Genomic DNA, 17,450 nt, shown 5'->3' on the forward strand with positions numbered 1-17,450 from the left:
GACTACAGGCGCCTGCAACCACGCCCGGCTAATTTTTTGTATTTTTAGTAGAGACGGGGTTTCACCACGTTAGCCAGGACAGTCTCGATCTCCTGACCTTGTGATCCGCCCACCTCGGCCTCCCAAAGTGCTGGGATTACAGGCGTGAGCCACCGCGCCTGGCCTTGTTATTTTATTATTATTATTTTTTTAGAGACAGGGTCTTGTTCTGTCACCAAGGCTGGACTCAAACTCCTAAGCTGGGCTCGGCGATCCTCCCAGTTCAGCCTCTTGAGTAGCTGGGACTACAGGAGCATGCGACTCTGCCCAGCTAATTTAAAACAATTTTTTTTGTAGGGGGGTGTCTCACTATGTTGCTCAGGCTGGTCTCAAACTCCTGGCCTTAAGCCATCCTCCCACCTTGGCCCTGGCCTTAAGCCATCCTCCCACCTTGGCCCCTAAAATGCTAGGATTATAGGCACGAGCCACCTCACTGAGCTGTGATTTTTATTGAGTATTTCCTTTCTGTTTTTTTTCTCCTTAGGAGCCTAAAATGACACGCTCTAAACTGAAGGAAGTAGTGGAAAAAGGAGTGGTAAGTATTCTGTTTTTTTGTTTGTTGGTTTTTTTTAGCTTGGTAAATAGGATCTAATTCACCCATAGGGAAAAATATAGGAAAGATTGTGGTCTGAATTTGCCTCTTTAAAGAAATGTTTATAAAAGACAGTAGAATTGTTTGTACATGATCATAAGCTATAATGATCATAGTTTATTTTAGTAGATATGAAGCGTTGCTTTTTGGAATTCCTAGATAGATAACCATTTGGAATGGTTGAAATCAATGGGTGAGACCAGTTTTTCTATTTATTTTACAACACATGTTGCAAAGTGTTTGGTATTTTTCATAGTGTGTTCCAGGGGCCAGTTGCATAAAAATCACTTTGGTGTGGGATCCCTCAGGCATGCTTATTAAAAATGCATACTTTTGGCTGGGTGTAGTGGCTCATGCCTGTAATCTCAGCACTTTGGTAGGCTGAGGCAGGTGGATCACTTGAAGTCAGGAGTTCGAGACCAGCCTGGCCAACATAGTGAAACTCTGTCTCTACTAAAAATAGAAAAATTAACTGGGCGTGGTGGTGTGTGCCTATAATCCCAGCTGCTTGGGAGGCTGAGGCACAAGAATCACTTGAACCTGGGAGGCGGAGGTTGCAATGAGTGGAGATTGCACCACTGCACTACAGCCTGGGCAACGGAGTGAGACTGTCTCAAAAAAACAAAAACAAACAAACAAACAAAATCTCCATACTTTTGGGCCCACCCCAGACCTGAGAATCAGGATCCATGTGCAGGGCCTTGGAATATGCATTGGCAAAAACACAACAGTTAATTTTTTTGAATACTAAAGTGTTGAGAACCACTTGAAGACATCTGAAGTATTCTGGTGCAGCAAGCTCTTTGGTGCTTGGAGCTATGCTATATCCTTCTTAATAAGCACTTGACTAGTTTATGCTTACAAGGCAGCTAATAGTCATGAGGGAGTTCATTTTATTTCTGATAGTAAGGAAGATTTGCCTTACAGACCGAAAATATGTATCATAGGTTTTATCTGTCCTGGTTTTATTCCTTGGAGACTGATAGAAGAAACAGGTCTAGGCTGGGCGTGGTGGCTCATGCCTATAATCCCAGCACTTTGGGAGGTGGAGGTAGGAAGATTGCTTGAAGCCAGGAGTTCAAGACCAGCCTGGGCAACATAATGAGACCTTGTCTAGAAAAAAAAGCAAGAAAAGAAATTGGTGTATTCTTCCACATTACTTTTCCTACAGTTGAAGAAAACTAGTATGTCATTTCATAACATTCTTTTCTTGGCTATACATCCCCCAATTTCTCCCCCGCTGTTTTTTTTGAGAGGGAATCTTGCTTCATCGTCCAGGCTGGAGTGCAGTGGCACAATTCTGGCTCACTGCAACCTCTGCCTCCCAAGTTCAAGTGATTCTCCTGCCTCAGCCTCCTGAGTAGCTGGGATTACAGGTGCGTGCCACCATGCCCGGCTAATTTTTTTGTATTTTTTTTAATTTTTATTAGAGATGGGGTTGCACCATGTTTGGCCAGTCAGGAGATAACTCCTGACCTCAAGTTATCTGCCCGCCTTGGCCTCCCAAAGTACTGGGATTATAGGCATGAGCCACTATGCCTGGCCTTTTTGTTTTGAGATGGAGTCTCACTCTGTCACCTAGGCTGGAGTGCAGTGGTGCGATCTCAGCTCACTGCAACCTCTGGCTCCCAGGTTCAAGCGATTCTCATGCCTCAGCCTGCTGAGTAGCTGGGATTATAGGCATGCACCACCACACCCATCTAATTTTTGTAGTTTTAGTAGAGATGGGGTTTCACCATGTTGGCCAGGCTGGTTTCGAATTGACCCATGTGATCACCTGCCTTGGCCTCCCAGTGTGCTAGGATTACAGGTGTGAGCCACTGTGCCCGTCCCATATCCTTTTAAAAGTATGCCAGAAGAAGACTCTATTGAACCAGGTGTGGTTTGACTAGTAGTTAGAATCTCCACAGTGTTCCAGATTACATATTTCTCCTAATGTAGCCTAAGGTCAAATTGACCTTTTTTTTGGGCAGTCACATCACTTTTTTTGGTCTGGTTGACTAACTCTTGTTGCATAAATTGAAATTTCATCTTTCTCTAGGATGTGTTCACAAATGAATAGGTGGTAGCTATGATGAAAGCAGCCATCAGTGAGGAAGTTCTATGAAGTCTACTTGACATATAGAATATAATTAACATGGCTGGGCATGGTGGCTCACGCCTGTAATCCCAGCACTTTGGGAGGCTGAGGCAGCTGGATCACCTGAGGTCAGGAGTTTGAGACCAGCCTGGCCAACATGGCGAAACCCCGTCTCTACTAAAAATACAACAATTAGCCGGGCATGTGGTGGGCTCCTGTAATCCCAGCTACAGAGACGAGAGGATCACTTGAACTCAGGAGGGAGAGGTTGCAGTGAGTGGAGATCATGCCACTGCACTCCAGCCTGGGTGATAGAGCAAGACTCTGTCTTTAAAAAAAAAAAAATATATATATATATATATATATATATAATTAACATTAATTCTTTATTTGATTTGGGGGAAAAAAATCCAAGGAGATCCAAATTAGGCTCTGGATTATGTTTACTGGCCATGAATATAGATGTGGAGAAGTTGGGCCATCCAAGACTGTATAGTTTATGTAGGAGAGCAAGTGTTAAAATGTAGGTCTCTTGCTTCTTAATTCTTTCTTTCTTTTTTTTTTTTTTAGTGACTTGCTCTGTTGCTCAGGCTAGAGTACAGTGGCCTAATCATAGCTCACTGCAGCCTTGAACTCCCGTGCTCAAGGGATCCTCCTGCCTCAGCCTCGCAGACAGCTAGGCCTACAGGCATGTGCCACCATGCCCAGCTAACTGGTTTTTTTGAAACATTCTTTTGTAGAAATAGGGTCTTGCTGTGTTGCCCAGGCTGAACTCAAACTCCTGGGCTCAAGTGATCCTTCTGCCTTGATCTCCCTACATGCGGGGATTACAGGCATGAGCCACTATACTTGGCCTTCTTAATTCTTACTAGTTGACTCCAACACACTTCTGAATGCTGGCTTGCCTTTCTAATAGATTTGGCAGTAGGTAGGAAAGGGAAATGGGCCTGAATCACTCATTCCCTTTACCCTATATTGGTCCCACCTACACAGCACTAGATAAATGGTCAGAACATAGCAGGGCTGATTTGATTTGAGAAGCTAAGACTCCTTTTAGAGACAGAACCTAATGGCCAGTTGGCTTTTGTTCATAAGGTGATTTTGGTTGGGTTACAATTAAATGGTCAAGAAATTATACATCCTCAATGGCATTTTATCAGCAGTATATAAGAACTTTAAAAAAGTTCTTTAGGCTAGATGTGGTGGCTCACACCTATAATCCCTGTGCTTTGAGAGGCTGAGGTGGGAGGATTGTTTGAGCCCAGGATTTTGAGACCAGCCTAGGAAGCCTAATGAGACTCCATCTCTACAAAAAATTTAAAAAATTAGTGAGGCCTGGTGAGAAGGCATGCCTGTAGTCCTAGCTAATCAGTAGGCTGAGGCAGGAGGATCGCTTGAGCTTAGGAATTTGAGGCTGCAGTGAGCTCTGATTGTGCTACTGCTCCAGCCTGGGCAACAGGGCAAGATCCTGTTTCAAAACAAAAACAAAAACGAGAAAAACTTTCCCCCTAGCTCTTATAAAAATTTTCAAACATTCAAAAAGTTGAAAGATTGTTACAATGAATCTAAATTCCAAGAGTAATATTTTGCCATATTTGCTTTATATCTCTCTGTGTTGTTTTTTCCTGTACTATTGGAAAAATAAGTGTGGACAACATGAAACTTTGCCCTAAATCCCCTGGTAAAAGCTTTTTTTTTAAAAATAAAAAAAAAGCCCATAGGCAGAGCAGGGCTACCCCATAGGCAGAATAGTACATAAAAGCTTTTCATGGCTGGCTTTTTGGAGTTGTACTTACGGTGGATTCATGTAACTGATTACAAAAATATATTGCTGTTAAAAGGCTACTGTAACCAAAATATCTTAGGTTTGTGTAGTTTAATAGTTTATAAATAGTTTTCACATCTGTTGTTCCATGTAAACCGCAGCTGTGATATGAACAAGGTAGACATTGTTTTCTTCATTTATAGAAAGAAGTGAGGCTTACCAGGTATAAGGCAGAAATGCTAATGACAGTAATAGATTCTTTCCTGGTTTCCTTCTTTCTAACTCTGACAAATAATTGAGAGTACACCCTCAGGGATAATCAACACCTCTAGATCACTGCAGTTACTTGTTAAGTATATGGCTGATAGTGATGGTACAGAGGAAGTAAACATGAAAAACAATTATTTCAGTTAAGATAACTTAATTATTTATATTCTTTGTTGGTAGGTAATTCCAACATGGAATATTTCACCAATTAAGAAGGCCAATGAAATTAAGGTAAACTTGGAAGAAATAATTGTTATTCTTTTCCAGAAAGACTTCATCGGTTTTGAAACTTAAGTACTTCCTCTTTAACTTTTCTTGATCAATCTTTGTTTTAATTCCAGCTTTGTTTTTTTCCATTCTATTACTCTTAGGTTTGCATCTCATGGAATTCACTTTAACCTCTGCCTCGTGTTATTTGCTTTAGCTGTACATTATGCTCTTAGGATTTTTTTTTTCTGCCCTGCTTCTTCCCCTTATTTTCCAAATACATATGATTTGTGTTTCCCATTACTTCATTTCTTTCTAATTGTACTAATGTAGCCTCCTCAGTTTGTGGATATCCACCTTGAAGAAGATGATTCCTCAGATGAAGAATACCAGCCGGATGATGAAGAAGAAGATGAAACTGCTGAAGAGGTCAGTGAATGTTAGTTGGTAATATTTGTCTTAATAGAGCAGGGTATACTTTGCTTCCTTAGTAATGTCACTTGTAGAGAGGATTGAGACATGGTTCTTTTTTCAGCTCATTTCTGTGCTTTAAGCTGTTTTTCTGCCCTTTATACTCCCTTAATTTTAAAATTTGTTGTATTATGAAATACAGCATAGAAACGTGCATAGAATAAAAATGTATAGCTTTGGTTATTATAATGCAAATCCTCATGAAACTCATAGCAAAGTCAAGAAATATAACATTACTAGGACACCCCCTGTATACCCTCACCAGTCACAATCACCTCCCTCCCCCTAAAAATAACCACCACCCTGCCTTTTAGTAATTATTTCTTTGCTTTTCTTTATAGTTGTATCACCTCAATATGTATCTCTACACACTGTAGTTCAATTGTTACTGTTTTGAACTTTATATAAATGGACCCATGTTTATATGTTTTGTTCCTAGCTTTTTAAAATTCAACATTATGCTTTTGAGATTCATTTATACTATTGGTTTTAGCTATACTTTGTTTACTTTCATTGCTGTGTTAATATGTTCTTTGACTTGTTTCTTAATGTGTTCTTTGAATTGTTTTGTAAAAGGATTTTAGACCAAGGCCTTACACTATGTAATGCAGATTAGGATAGTGATCTGATCCGTGTCCCCACCTTTAGGATTTTTTTTTTGAGTCTCCTCTGTTGCCCATGGAGTGCAGTGTGTGATGTTGGCTCACTGCCATCTCCACCTCCCAGGTTCAAGCGATTTTCCTGCCTCAGCCTCCTGAGTAGCTGGGATTACAGGCATGCGCTACCATGCCTGGCTAATTTTTGTATTTTTAGTAGAGACAGGGTTTCGCCATGTTGGCCAGGCTGGTCTCGAACTTCTGACCTCAAGTGATCCACCCGCCTCAGCCTTCCAAAGTGCTGGGATTACAGGCATAAGACACTGCACCCGGCCTTTAAGTTTCTATTTAAATGTTATTTTCTGTTACTGTAACTAGTTGAGTGATGGATTTTATTTTATTTATTTATTTATTTATTTATTTATTTATTTTTTGAGACAGAGTTTCGCTCTGCCACCCAGGCTGGAGTGCAGTGGCGTGATGTCGGCTCACTGCAACCTCCATCTCCTGGATTCAAGTGATACTCCTGCCTCAGCCTCCCGAGTAGCTGGGATTACAGGTGCACGCCACCACGCCTGGCTTATTTTTGTATTTTTAGTAGAGACAGGTGTTCACCATGTTGGCCAGGCTGAGTGATTGATATTTTATGATTCCTTCTCTTGAGATACTTAAGACTTTGTGGAATGAGGTAGGGGCATAAATATTAAGGTGAACTGGATTTATTTTGTAGAGCTTATTGGAAAGTGATGTTGAAAGCACTGCTTCATCTCCACGTGGGGCAAAGAAATCCAGATTGAGGCAGTCTTCTGAGATGACTGAAACAGATGAGGAGAGTGGCATATTATCAGAGGTAAATCGGCATCATACAAAAGAGATGTTAGACATAACTGTCTAAGTAGATTTTTTAACTGTATAAGTAGATTATTTATCCATGGTGATTCTGGGCTGTCACCCTTTTTCAAAGTTTCTTAAGTTAGTAAACAGTTCAGAGAAGGCTAGAACTCAGTGATAGCCAAAAAACTTTTCTGAGTTCTCATTAAGGGGCCAAAAACGTGCAACTAGCAGTTTCTTTTCTCCTACCCTTCTCTTCTTTCATATCTGTGCTTTTTAATATTGTCCTAAAGCCATTGTTATTAATTTCCTACATTTTGGTAAACTAAGTAGCAGTCTGTTAACTTCTCTAGAAATAGGATTTAAACTAATTAGATCAATACACTTGGTGTCTTTGTTTTTATGTACCTCTAACTAGAGAAGAGAAAGGACAATGGTGTATGGAAAGTCTGCCTTTTTTTCCCCTCTCTTTTTTTCCTTTTCTTGCTTTCTCTTTCTTTCTTACCTCCTTCCTTTTTTGATGCAGTCACCTCTTTTAATCAGGCTGAGAAAGTCACCACACCAGCCATCAGGCACATCAGTGCTGAGGTAGTGCCCATGGGGCCCCCGCCCCCTCCAAAGCCAAAACAGACCAGAGATAGTACTTTCATGGAGAAGTTACATGCGGTAGATGAGGAGCTGGCTTCCAGTCCAGTCTGCATGGATTCTTTCCAGGTAAATATTAAAACTGTACTTCACTGAGAAAGTCAAGTGGAGTAATGTAGTTGTTGCTCAGGCTGGGAAGGGAGAGGAAAAGATAACTACAATTTTATATAAGTAAGAGTTAGTCTTTGATACTTTATATTTGGCTAGTGCTATTTTCTGCTCAAAGTGACAATGGCAGTTTGGGTTTTTTTTTTTTGAGACGGTGTTACCCTGTCACCCAGGCTTGAGTGCAGTGGTGTGATCTTGGCCCACTGCAACCTCCACCTCCCAGACTCTAGTGATCTTCCCACCTCAGCCTCCTGAGTAGGTGGGACAGGTATATGCCACCACACCCGGCTAATTTTTTAGTTTTTTGTAGAGATGAGGTCTCCCTATATTTTTGCTCAGGCTGGTATCGAACTCCTGGGCTCAAGTGATCCTCCCACCTTAGCCTTTCAAAGTGCTGGGGCTACTGGTGTGAACCACCGTGCCTGACTGAGAATGGCAGTTTCTAAGGAAGAAATGAACTATGTAGCAGAGAGCATTTTAAAATGTAGAACATAGGAAAAAGCTTCACCCAAATTCCCCCAAATTAACCTTTTACCACAATTGCTTGATGGTTCTCTTCCTCTTTCTCTGTGTTTACACATATTGTTTTCTGAATCATTTTAGAGTGTGGTGCAGGCATGATGCCATTTTACCTCTACATGCTTTTGTGTATATTTTCTAAAAATGAGTTTATTATCTTGTATTAACACAGTATAATAGTGTGTTAATCAAAATCAGGATACAGGCTGTGCGCAGTGGCTCATGCCTGTAATCCTAGCACTTTGAGAGGCCAAAGTTGGTGGATCACTTGAGGTCAGGAGTTCGAGACCAGCCTGGCCAACATGGTGAAACCCCCATCTCGACTAAAAATACAAAAATTTGCCAGGTGTCGTGGCGCATGCCTGTAATCCCAGCTACTCGGGAATCTGAGGCAGGAGAATCGCTTGAACCCGAGAGGTAGAGGTTGCAGTGAGCTGAGATTGTGCCTCTGCACTCCAGCCTGGGCAATGGAGAGAGACTCTGTCTCAAAAAAAAAAAAATCAGGATACAGTAATATTACATAATATATTAAAGTGCTTATTCTGGTTTTATCTGTTGTCCTAATAATGCCCTTTATGTTGGAGGAAAAAATTTTTTTTTCACTGTTCAGCATTCAATCCTGGATTAAATATCTATTTAATTGTCTTGTTCTTTAGTCTCCTTTAATCTGGAACAGTTTCTCAGTCTTTGTCTTTTATAACCTTGACAGTTTTGAGGAGTATGCACCACTTATTTTGTAGAATGTTCTTCAATTTTTATTTTTCTAATATTTCCTCTTAATTAGATTCAGGTTTTGCACTTTTGTTACAAATACTGGAAGAGTGATGTGTGTTTCTTATTGCATCATATCAGAAGGCACATGATGCCTGTCATGTTAACTTTCATCACTTGGTTAAGGTGGTGTGTGCTTGGTTTTCCCATTGTAAAGTTATTATTTTCCATTTTTAATTAGTATATATCATGTGGGGATATACTTCAAAGCCAAATTCCTTTCTTTCTTTCTTTCTTTCTTTTTTTTTTCCTAGATGGAGTCTCACTCTCTTGCCCAGGCTGGAGTGCAGTGGCGCGACCTCAGCTCACTGCACCTCTGCTTCCCGGGTTCAAATGATTCTCCTACGTTAGCATCCTGAGTAGCTGGGATTACAGGTGCCTGCCACCACGCCTGGCTAATTTTTGTATTTTTTAGTAGAAATGAGGTTTCACTGTGTTAGCCAGGATGATCTCGATCTTCTGACCTCGTGATCCACCCGCCTTGGCCTCCCAAAGTGCTGAGATTACATGTGTCAGCCACCACGCCTCGCCTTCTTTTTTTTTTTTTGAAACAGAGTCTTGCCTGTCGCCCAGGCTGGAGTGCAGTGGTGCCATCTTGGATCACTGCAACCTCCACTTCCGGGGTTCAAGCGATTCTCCTGCCTCAGCCTCCTGAGTAGCTGGGATTACAGGTGCCTGACACCACACCCAGCTAATTTTTTGTATTTTTAGTAGAGATGGGGTTTCACCACATTGGCCAGGCTGGTCTCAAACTCCTGACCTCAAGTGATCTGCCCACCTTAGCCTCCCAGAGTGCTGGGATTACAGACGTGAGCCAATGCACCCAGCCCAATTAATCAAATTATTTTTCTCACACTAATATTAGCATCCATTGATTATTCTTTCTTTTTTTTTTTTGAGATGGAGTCTTGCTCTGTCCTCCAGGCTGGAGTGCAGTGGTGCGATCTCGGCTCACTGCAAGCTCCGCCTCCCGAGTTCATGTCATTCTACTGCCTCAGCCTCCCGAGTAGCTGGGACTACAGGCGACCACACCATGCCTGGCTAATTTTTTGTATTTTAGTAGAGATGGGGGTTTCACCGTGTTAGCCAGGGTGGTCTCGATCTCCTGACCTCGTGATCCGCCTGCCTTGGCCTCCCAAAGTGCTGGGATTACAAGCATGAGTCACCACGCTTGGCCTGCTTATTCTTTCTTGAAACAGTCATTACTATGGTCATTGTCAAATGATGACTTTGTAATTGTAACATTTAGCGAGTAATTTTTTTTTTTTTTTTTTGGATATGGAGTCACAGTCTGTCACACAGGCTGGAGTTCGGTGGTGTGATCTCAGCTGACCGCAATGTCTGCCTCTCAGGTTCAAGCGATTCTTGTGCCTCAGCCTCCTGAGTAGCTGGGACCAGAGGCACGCACCACTACGCCAGCTAATTTTTTGTATTTTTTAGTAGAGACAGGGTTTTATTGTTGGCCAGGCTGGTTTTGAACTGGCCCTAGGTGATCCACCCTTGTCAACCTCCTAAAGTGCTGGGATTACAGGCATGAGCCACTGCGCCTGGCCTTAGCCAGCAAATTTTTTTTTTTTTTTGAGACGGAGTCTCACTCTGTCGCCCAGGCTGGAGTGTGGTGGCGTGATCTCGGCTCACTGCAACCTCCACCTCCCGGGTTCACGTCATTCTACTGCCTCAGCCTCCCGAGTAGCTGGGACTACAGGCGCCCCCACCATTCCCGGCTAATTTTTTGTATTTTTTAGTAGAGACGGGGTTTCACTGTGTTAGCCAGGATGGTCTCGATCTCCTGACCTCGTGATCCGCCTGCCTCGGCCTCCCAAAGTGCTGGCCTTAGCCAGTAAATTTTAATGTTCCAAGTTTCCCCTATCATTCTTGCAGGTCAATGAAAAATGTCTGTCCTAAAATTTTAAAGTATGATATAATAATTTAAAAAGAAATCCTAAAATTAAAAAATATAATTAAGGCTGGGTGGGGCAGCTCATACCTGTAATCCCAGCACTTTGGGAGGCCCAGGTGGGTGGATCACCCGAGGTCAGGTTTGAGACCAGCCTGGTCAACATGGTGAAACCCCGTCTCCACTAAAAATACAAACATTAGCTGGGCATGGTGGCAAGCGCCTGTAATCCCAGCTACTCGGGAGGCTGAGGCACGAAAATCGCTTTAACCTGGGAAGTGGAGGTTGCAGTGAGCCGAGATGGCACCAATGCACTCCAGCCTGGGTGACAGAGGAAGACTCCATTTCAAATATATATATATATAAAATTATAATTATATATAATTTATAATATCTATATAATAATTATAAATAATTTATTATATATAATTATAATTATATATAATTTATATAATTATAAATAATTTATTATATATAATTATAATTATATAATTTATTATATAATTATAATTATATATAATTTATTATATAATTATAATTATATATATAATTAAAAATAGAATATTGAATGGAATAGCTCTGAGTCATTTAATCACCATGCTTTTGAGTATGTAGTAGTAGGAGCAGTAATAGTTTTTTATCTAACTATTTATTTACCAAACATACTGAATGGTTGAAGTTGAGAAACAACAGTGTAGAAGACAGAAAAAATTGTTCTTCATGGAACTTACAATCTATTGAGGAGAGATAGACTATAAACATATAAACAAGTAAATTCGGTTTTGGTTAAGTGCTATGAACTAAATTAAAATGAGGAAATATGAAACTTCCTGTCAGAGAACTTTAGATAGGCTGATCAAAAAAGACCTCCTTGGCTGTAATTCCATCACTTTGGGAGTCCTAGGCTAGAAGATTGCTTGAGGCTAGGAGTTTGAGACCAGCCTAGGCAATATAGTGAGACTCCGTCTCTCCAAAAACTCAGAAAAATTATATAGGTGTGGTGGCACATGCCTGTATTCTTAGCTGCTTGGTGGCTGAGGCAGGAGGATTGATTAAGCCTGGGAGTTTGAGACTACAGTGAGCCATGACTGCACCCCTATACTCCAGCATGGGCAATAGTATGAGAACTTTTTTTAAAAAATAAAAAAAACAGGGTCCGGTTTGGTGGCTTATGTCCATAATCCCAACACTTGAGGAGGCCAAGAAGAGCGGACCACTTGAGCCCAGGAGGTCAAGACAAGCCTGGGTAACATAGTGAGACCTTGTCCCTACCAAAAAAACACAAAACTTAGCTGGGCATCATGCTGGCATGCACCTGTAGCCTCAGCTACTTGGGAGGCTGAGCCTAGGAGGTCGAGGCTGCAGTGAGCTGTGATCACGCTACAGCACTCTAGCCTGGGCAACAGAGCAAGACTGTCAAAAAACAAAACAAAAAACAAAAAGAAAAAAGGCCTCTTTGAGGAGATGGCATTTAAACTGAGATCTGAATGAGAGGAAGCCAGGCATGTAAAAGATCTGGGGAGGAAAAAGTGCTCCATATGGAAGAAACAGCACATTCTAAGTTGCTAAGATAGAAACAACCTTGGCATGGTTAAGGAACAGAAACTACATGAAGGGTGTGATCGTGAAAAAGAGAGGTAGAAATGAGGTCAGAGAGCAAGGCAAGAGCTAGATCATGAAGGTCTTAGGAAGCCATGATAAGCAGTGTAGATTTTATTTTAAACATTAGAACAGATGCCTGGTGTGGTAGCTCATGCCTGTAATCCCAGCACTTTGGGAGGCTGAGGCGGGTGGATCACCTGAGGTCAGGAGTTCTAGATCAGCCTGGCCAACGTGGTAAAACACCGTCTCTAACAAAAAATACAAAAAATGTACTGGGTGTGGTGGCGCACACCTGTAATCCCAGTTACTTAGGAGGCTGAGGCAGGAGAATCGCTTGAACCTGGGGAGTGGAGGTTGCAGTGAGCTGAGATCATGCCACTGCACTCCAGCCTAGGAAAGAGTGAGACTCCATCTCAAAAAAATAAATAAATAAATAAAAGATTTTTGTGATATTTTTGGATTAATGTTAAAAATTCCTTGTGGTTAACGTGTGGGAAATGGACTAGAGTAAAGCAAGAGGGTGAACAGAAACCCATTAGGAGGTTGATGCAGTGTAGTCTAGGGAGAGCTTCCCAAATTGATCTACAGATTCAATGCAGTCCCTATCCAAATCCCAGCTACCATTTTTGCGGAAATTAACAACCTAATCCTAAAATTCATGTGGAATTGCACAGGCCCAGAATAGCCAAAGCAGTCTTTAAAAAGTACAAAGATGGAGGTCTCACACTTTCTGATTTTCTTTTTTTTTTTTTTTTTTTTTTGAGATGGAGTCTGGCTCTGTCACCCAGACTAGAGTGCAGTGGTGCGATCTTGGCTCACTGCAAGCTCTGCCTCCCGGGTTCACGCCATTCTCCTGCCTCAGCCTCCCGAGTAGCTGGGATTACAGGCACCCGCCACCATGCCCAGCTAATTTTTTGTATTTTTTGTAGAGATGGGGTTTCACTGTTAGCCAGGATGGTCTTGATCTTCTGACCTCGTGATCCGCCCACCTTGTCCTCCCAAAGTGCTGGGATTACAGGTGTGAGCCACTGCGCCCGGCCTCATTTTTTTAAAATAAATATTTTAAATGAGAGTCTTGCTCTGTTGCCCAGTCTGGAGTGCAGTGGTATGATCGCAGCTTACTGCAGCCTCAACCTCTTGTGTTCAAGTGATCCTCCCACGTTGGCCCTTGCATAGCTGGAACTACAGGCATATGCCACCACTCCCAGCTAACTTTTTATTTTTTGTAGAGATGGGGGCCTTGCTGTGTTGCCAGCTAGTCTTGAACTCCTAGACTCAACTGATCTTATCACCACAGCCTGTCAAGGTGCTGGGTTTACAGATGTACAGATGTGAGCCACTGTGCCTGGCCCTGTTTTTTTTTTTTCTTTTTTTGAGATGTCTCTGTTGCTTAGGTTGGAGTACAGTGGTGCAATCATGGCTCACTACAGCCTTGATTTCCTGGTCTCAAGAGAGCCTTCTCTTTCAGCCTCCTAAGTAGCTGGGACTATAATTGGTGCCACCACACCCAACTAATTTGTTTGTTTGTTTGTGGCAGAGATGAGGTCTCACTATGTTACCCAGGCTGGTCTCAAACTCCTAGCTTCAAGCGGTTCTTCCTCGGCCTCCCACAGTGTTGAGATTGCAGGTGTGGGCCAATGCATTCAGCCAGCGGTATTATTCTTAATTGCCCCACAGTGGAAACAACCTGAATTCCATCAGGAGATAATTGGATAAACAAAAGTGGTATATTTATACGATGGGATATTATTGGGTGATAAAAAGGAATTCGGGGCCAGGCATGGTGACTGGAGTGCAGTGGTACATGGCTCACCATCACCTCGAACTCCTAAACCCAAGCAATTCTGACTCAGCCTCTTGAGTAGCTGGTACCACAGGCACATACCACCATGCCTTTAATCCCAACAGTTAGGAAGGCCAAGGCAGGAGGATTACTTGAGCCCAGTCCAGGAGTTCGAAACTTGCCTGGGCAACATAGGGAGTCCCCGCCCATCTCTACAAAAAATGAAAAAAATTAGCTGAGTATGGATCCAGTGGCTCACACCTGTAATCCCAACACTTTGGGAGGCTGAGCAGGTAGATCACCTGAGGTCAGGAATCAAGACAAGCCTGGCCAACATGGTGAAACCCCATTTCTACTAAAAATACAAAAATTTGCCAGGTGTGGTGGCACACGCCTGTAGTCCCAGCTATTTGGGAGGCTGAGGCAGGAGAATCGCCCGAACCCGGGAGACGGAGGTTGCAGTGATCTGAGATCGTTGCAGTGATCCGAGATCGTACCACTGCACTCCAGAATGGGTGACAGAGCAAGACTCCATCTAAAAAAAAAAAAAAAAATTAGCCGAGCATGGTAAAGCGTGCCTATAGTCCCAGCTACTTGGGAGGCTGAGGCAGGAGAATTGCTTGAGCCCAGGAGTTCGAAGCTGCAATCAGCTGTGATTGTGCCAGTGCTGTAGCCTGGGTGACAGATTGAGACTCTATCTCTTAAAAAAAAAAAAAAAAAAAGAGGCCAGGCATGGTGGTTCACAACTGTAATCCGAACACTTTGGGAGGCTGAGGCGTGCAGATCACTAAAGTCAGGAGTTCAAGACCAGCTTGCCCAACATGGTGAAACTCCGTTTCTAGTAAAAATAAAAATTAGTCGGATGTTGTGGCTGGCGCCTGTAATCCCAGCTCCTTGGGAGGCTGAGGCAGGAGAATCACTTGAACCCAAGAGGCAGAGGTTGCAGTGAGACGAGATGGCACCACTGCATTCCAGCCTGGGCAACAAAGCAAGACTCCGTCTCAAAAAAAAAAAAAAAGTATTGATAGATATTACAACAGGGTGGGATTTGAATGCATTGTGCTAACTGAAAGTGGCCAGAGACAGGCCACACATTTTATGATTCCATCTAAGTGAAATGTCCAGCAGAAACAAATCCATAGAGACAGAAAATAGATTAATGCTTAACAGGGGCTGGGAAGAGGGGGAAAGGGAAGCGACTACTAATTGGGTATGGGATTTCTTTTTGGGGTAATGAAATATTCTGAAATTAGATAATGGTGATGGTTGTATAACTCTGTGAATATATGAAAAGCCTTTCAATTATACACTTTGAAAGAGTAAATTTTATGGGATGTGAATTATATATCAATAAAGCTGTTATAAATTTTCCTAAAATGTTGGTTTCAAACTGATGTCATTTATTTTATTTCTTTTTTATGTTGTGTTTCTTAAAGTTTCTCAAACAATAATAAATCCAAATTGTTTAGAGGAAAGATCCTGTTACTTAAGCTAAGATGAGAAGAAAAGGAGTGATGATGAGGTTTGGAAACATCACTCACTCAGTGACTTGTTTTTCTTTCTCCATTGTCCAGCCCATGGATGACAGTCTCATTGCATTTCGAACGCGTTCTAAGATGCCCCTGAAGGATGTTCCCCTGGGCCAACTAGAGGCAGAGCTCCAAGCTCCAGACATCACTCCAGATATGTATGACCCCAATACAGCAGATGATGAGGACTGGAAGATGTGGCTAGGGGGACTTATGAATGATGATGTGGGGAATGAAGGTAAGTTTTGGTTTGTGATTTATTATGTATACTGTCCATTATCTGCTGTAAAATTTTTAGTATTTGGAAGGGTATAGAATGGAATGGTTTGGGTTAATTGATTTAATTTGTATTTAACTGATAATTTATCTTAAATCAGTAGTTAATTTTTCTTTTCTTTTTTTTTTTCTGAGACAGGGTCTCACTCTGTCACCCAGGCTGAGTGCAGTGTTGCAGTCACGGTTCATTGCAGCCTTGACCTTCTGGGCTCAAGCAATCCCACCCCTTATCCCACTGAGTAGCTGGGACTACAGGCACATGCCACTGTGCCCGACTAATTTTTTATTTTTTGTAGAAACGAGATCTCACTATGTTGCCCAGGCTGTTCCCAAACTCCTGGCCTCAAACAATCCTCCTATCTTGGCCTCCTGAAAGCCAGAATTGTAGGCATAAGCCACCATGCCTGGGCCAATTCTTAACATTTCTTTTTCTGGGTAAGGAATCTTTTGAATCCTAAGATTGTTGAATGCTAAGATTTGAATCCCTTGAAACATGCATGCACACGTAGTTTTGTTGTTGTCTTTTGTTTCTGAGGCACTGTCCCAAAACAGGGTATTGCCCAGGGTGGATCACAGTGGGGTGATCATAGCTCACTGTAGCCTTAAACTCCTGGGCTCAAGAGATCCTCTTTAGGTCTCAGCCTCCCAAGTAGCTGAGATTACAGGCACGCACCACCTTGCCTGTCTAATTTTTAAAAAATTTCTGTAGAGAAATGTTGTTCAGGCTGGTCTTAAACTCCTGCCTCAGGTGTTCCTCCCACCTCGGCCTCCCAAAGAGCTAGGATTACAGGCATGAGCCACTGTGCCTGGCCCACTCAAAATTTTATATATGATTTCATTAGGGTTCAATGATTTACCAAAAGAACACTGTGTTAGTTAAGGGTCTTCATGATGCAAGTGAAAGAATCCTAACTCTATCTTGCTGGGGTGAAATGAAGCCAGACTTTGGGAAGTGTAGTAAATCAGCAGTGGAACTGAGGCACTGTTAGAATCCCCCTTTCCTCTCTATTTTACTTCCTTTTGTCACTCAGCTACATTTTCACATTTATTTTTCTACAAGGTTAGAACTCTGTTCATAAGCACTCCATGATTACTTTTTGCTTTGTCTACACTTCAGGACTCTCTCCTGCAAGCTCCAGTTATAAAATCCAGGGGAATAAGTCAGATCAACTTGGTTTGATCTCATGCCCAATCTCTTGGTACTGCATGGGATTGATAGGGAGACTGTTCAGCATGGAGTCCGGTGATTGATAGCACCTCATAGAACAGTGTGGTTGAAGTATGTGGTGACCCTAAAGAAGTAATGGTATTATCAGAAATGGGGAAGAAATATTGATCAAAGTTTGGATGGAAACAGACTAAGTAGGCTGGGCGTGGTGGCTCACACCTATTATCCCAGCTCTTTGGGAGGCCGAGGCGGGCGGATCACAAGGTCAAGAGATTGAGACCATCCTGGCCAACAGGGTTGTCTC

The 17,450-nt window shown here is 42.2% G+C and overlaps 1 protein-coding gene across 19 annotated transcripts in view; it reads left to right on the plus strand.

Annotated features, from left to right (window-relative positions):
- Positions 1–17,450, plus strand: part of GON4L (gon-4 like) — a 111,238-nt gene that overhangs the window by 38,439 nt on the left and 55,349 nt on the right. For 18 of the 19 annotated variants that reach the window (XM_054551546.2, XM_054551560.2, XM_009243190.3 and 15 more), the window contains 6 exons: positions 524–574; positions 4,924–4,974; positions 5,284–5,379; positions 6,748–6,867; positions 7,392–7,562; positions 15,748–15,940. In XM_054551546.2, coding sequence (XP_054407521.1) covers positions 524–574; positions 4,924–4,974; positions 5,284–5,379; positions 6,748–6,867; positions 7,392–7,562; positions 15,748–15,940 — 682 coding nt within the window. The remainder of the gene's footprint in view (positions 1–523; positions 575–4,923; positions 4,975–5,283; positions 5,380–6,747; positions 6,868–7,391; positions 7,563–15,747; positions 15,941–17,450) is intronic. The other variant, XM_054551575.2, reaches the window with a different exon arrangement.

The sequence above is a fragment of the Pongo abelii genome, chromosome 1, assembly GCF_028885655.2.
Source record: "Pongo abelii isolate AG06213 chromosome 1, NHGRI_mPonAbe1-v2.0_pri, whole genome shotgun sequence".
Classification (NCBI taxonomy): domain Eukaryota; kingdom Metazoa; phylum Chordata; class Mammalia; order Primates; family Hominidae; genus Pongo; species Pongo abelii.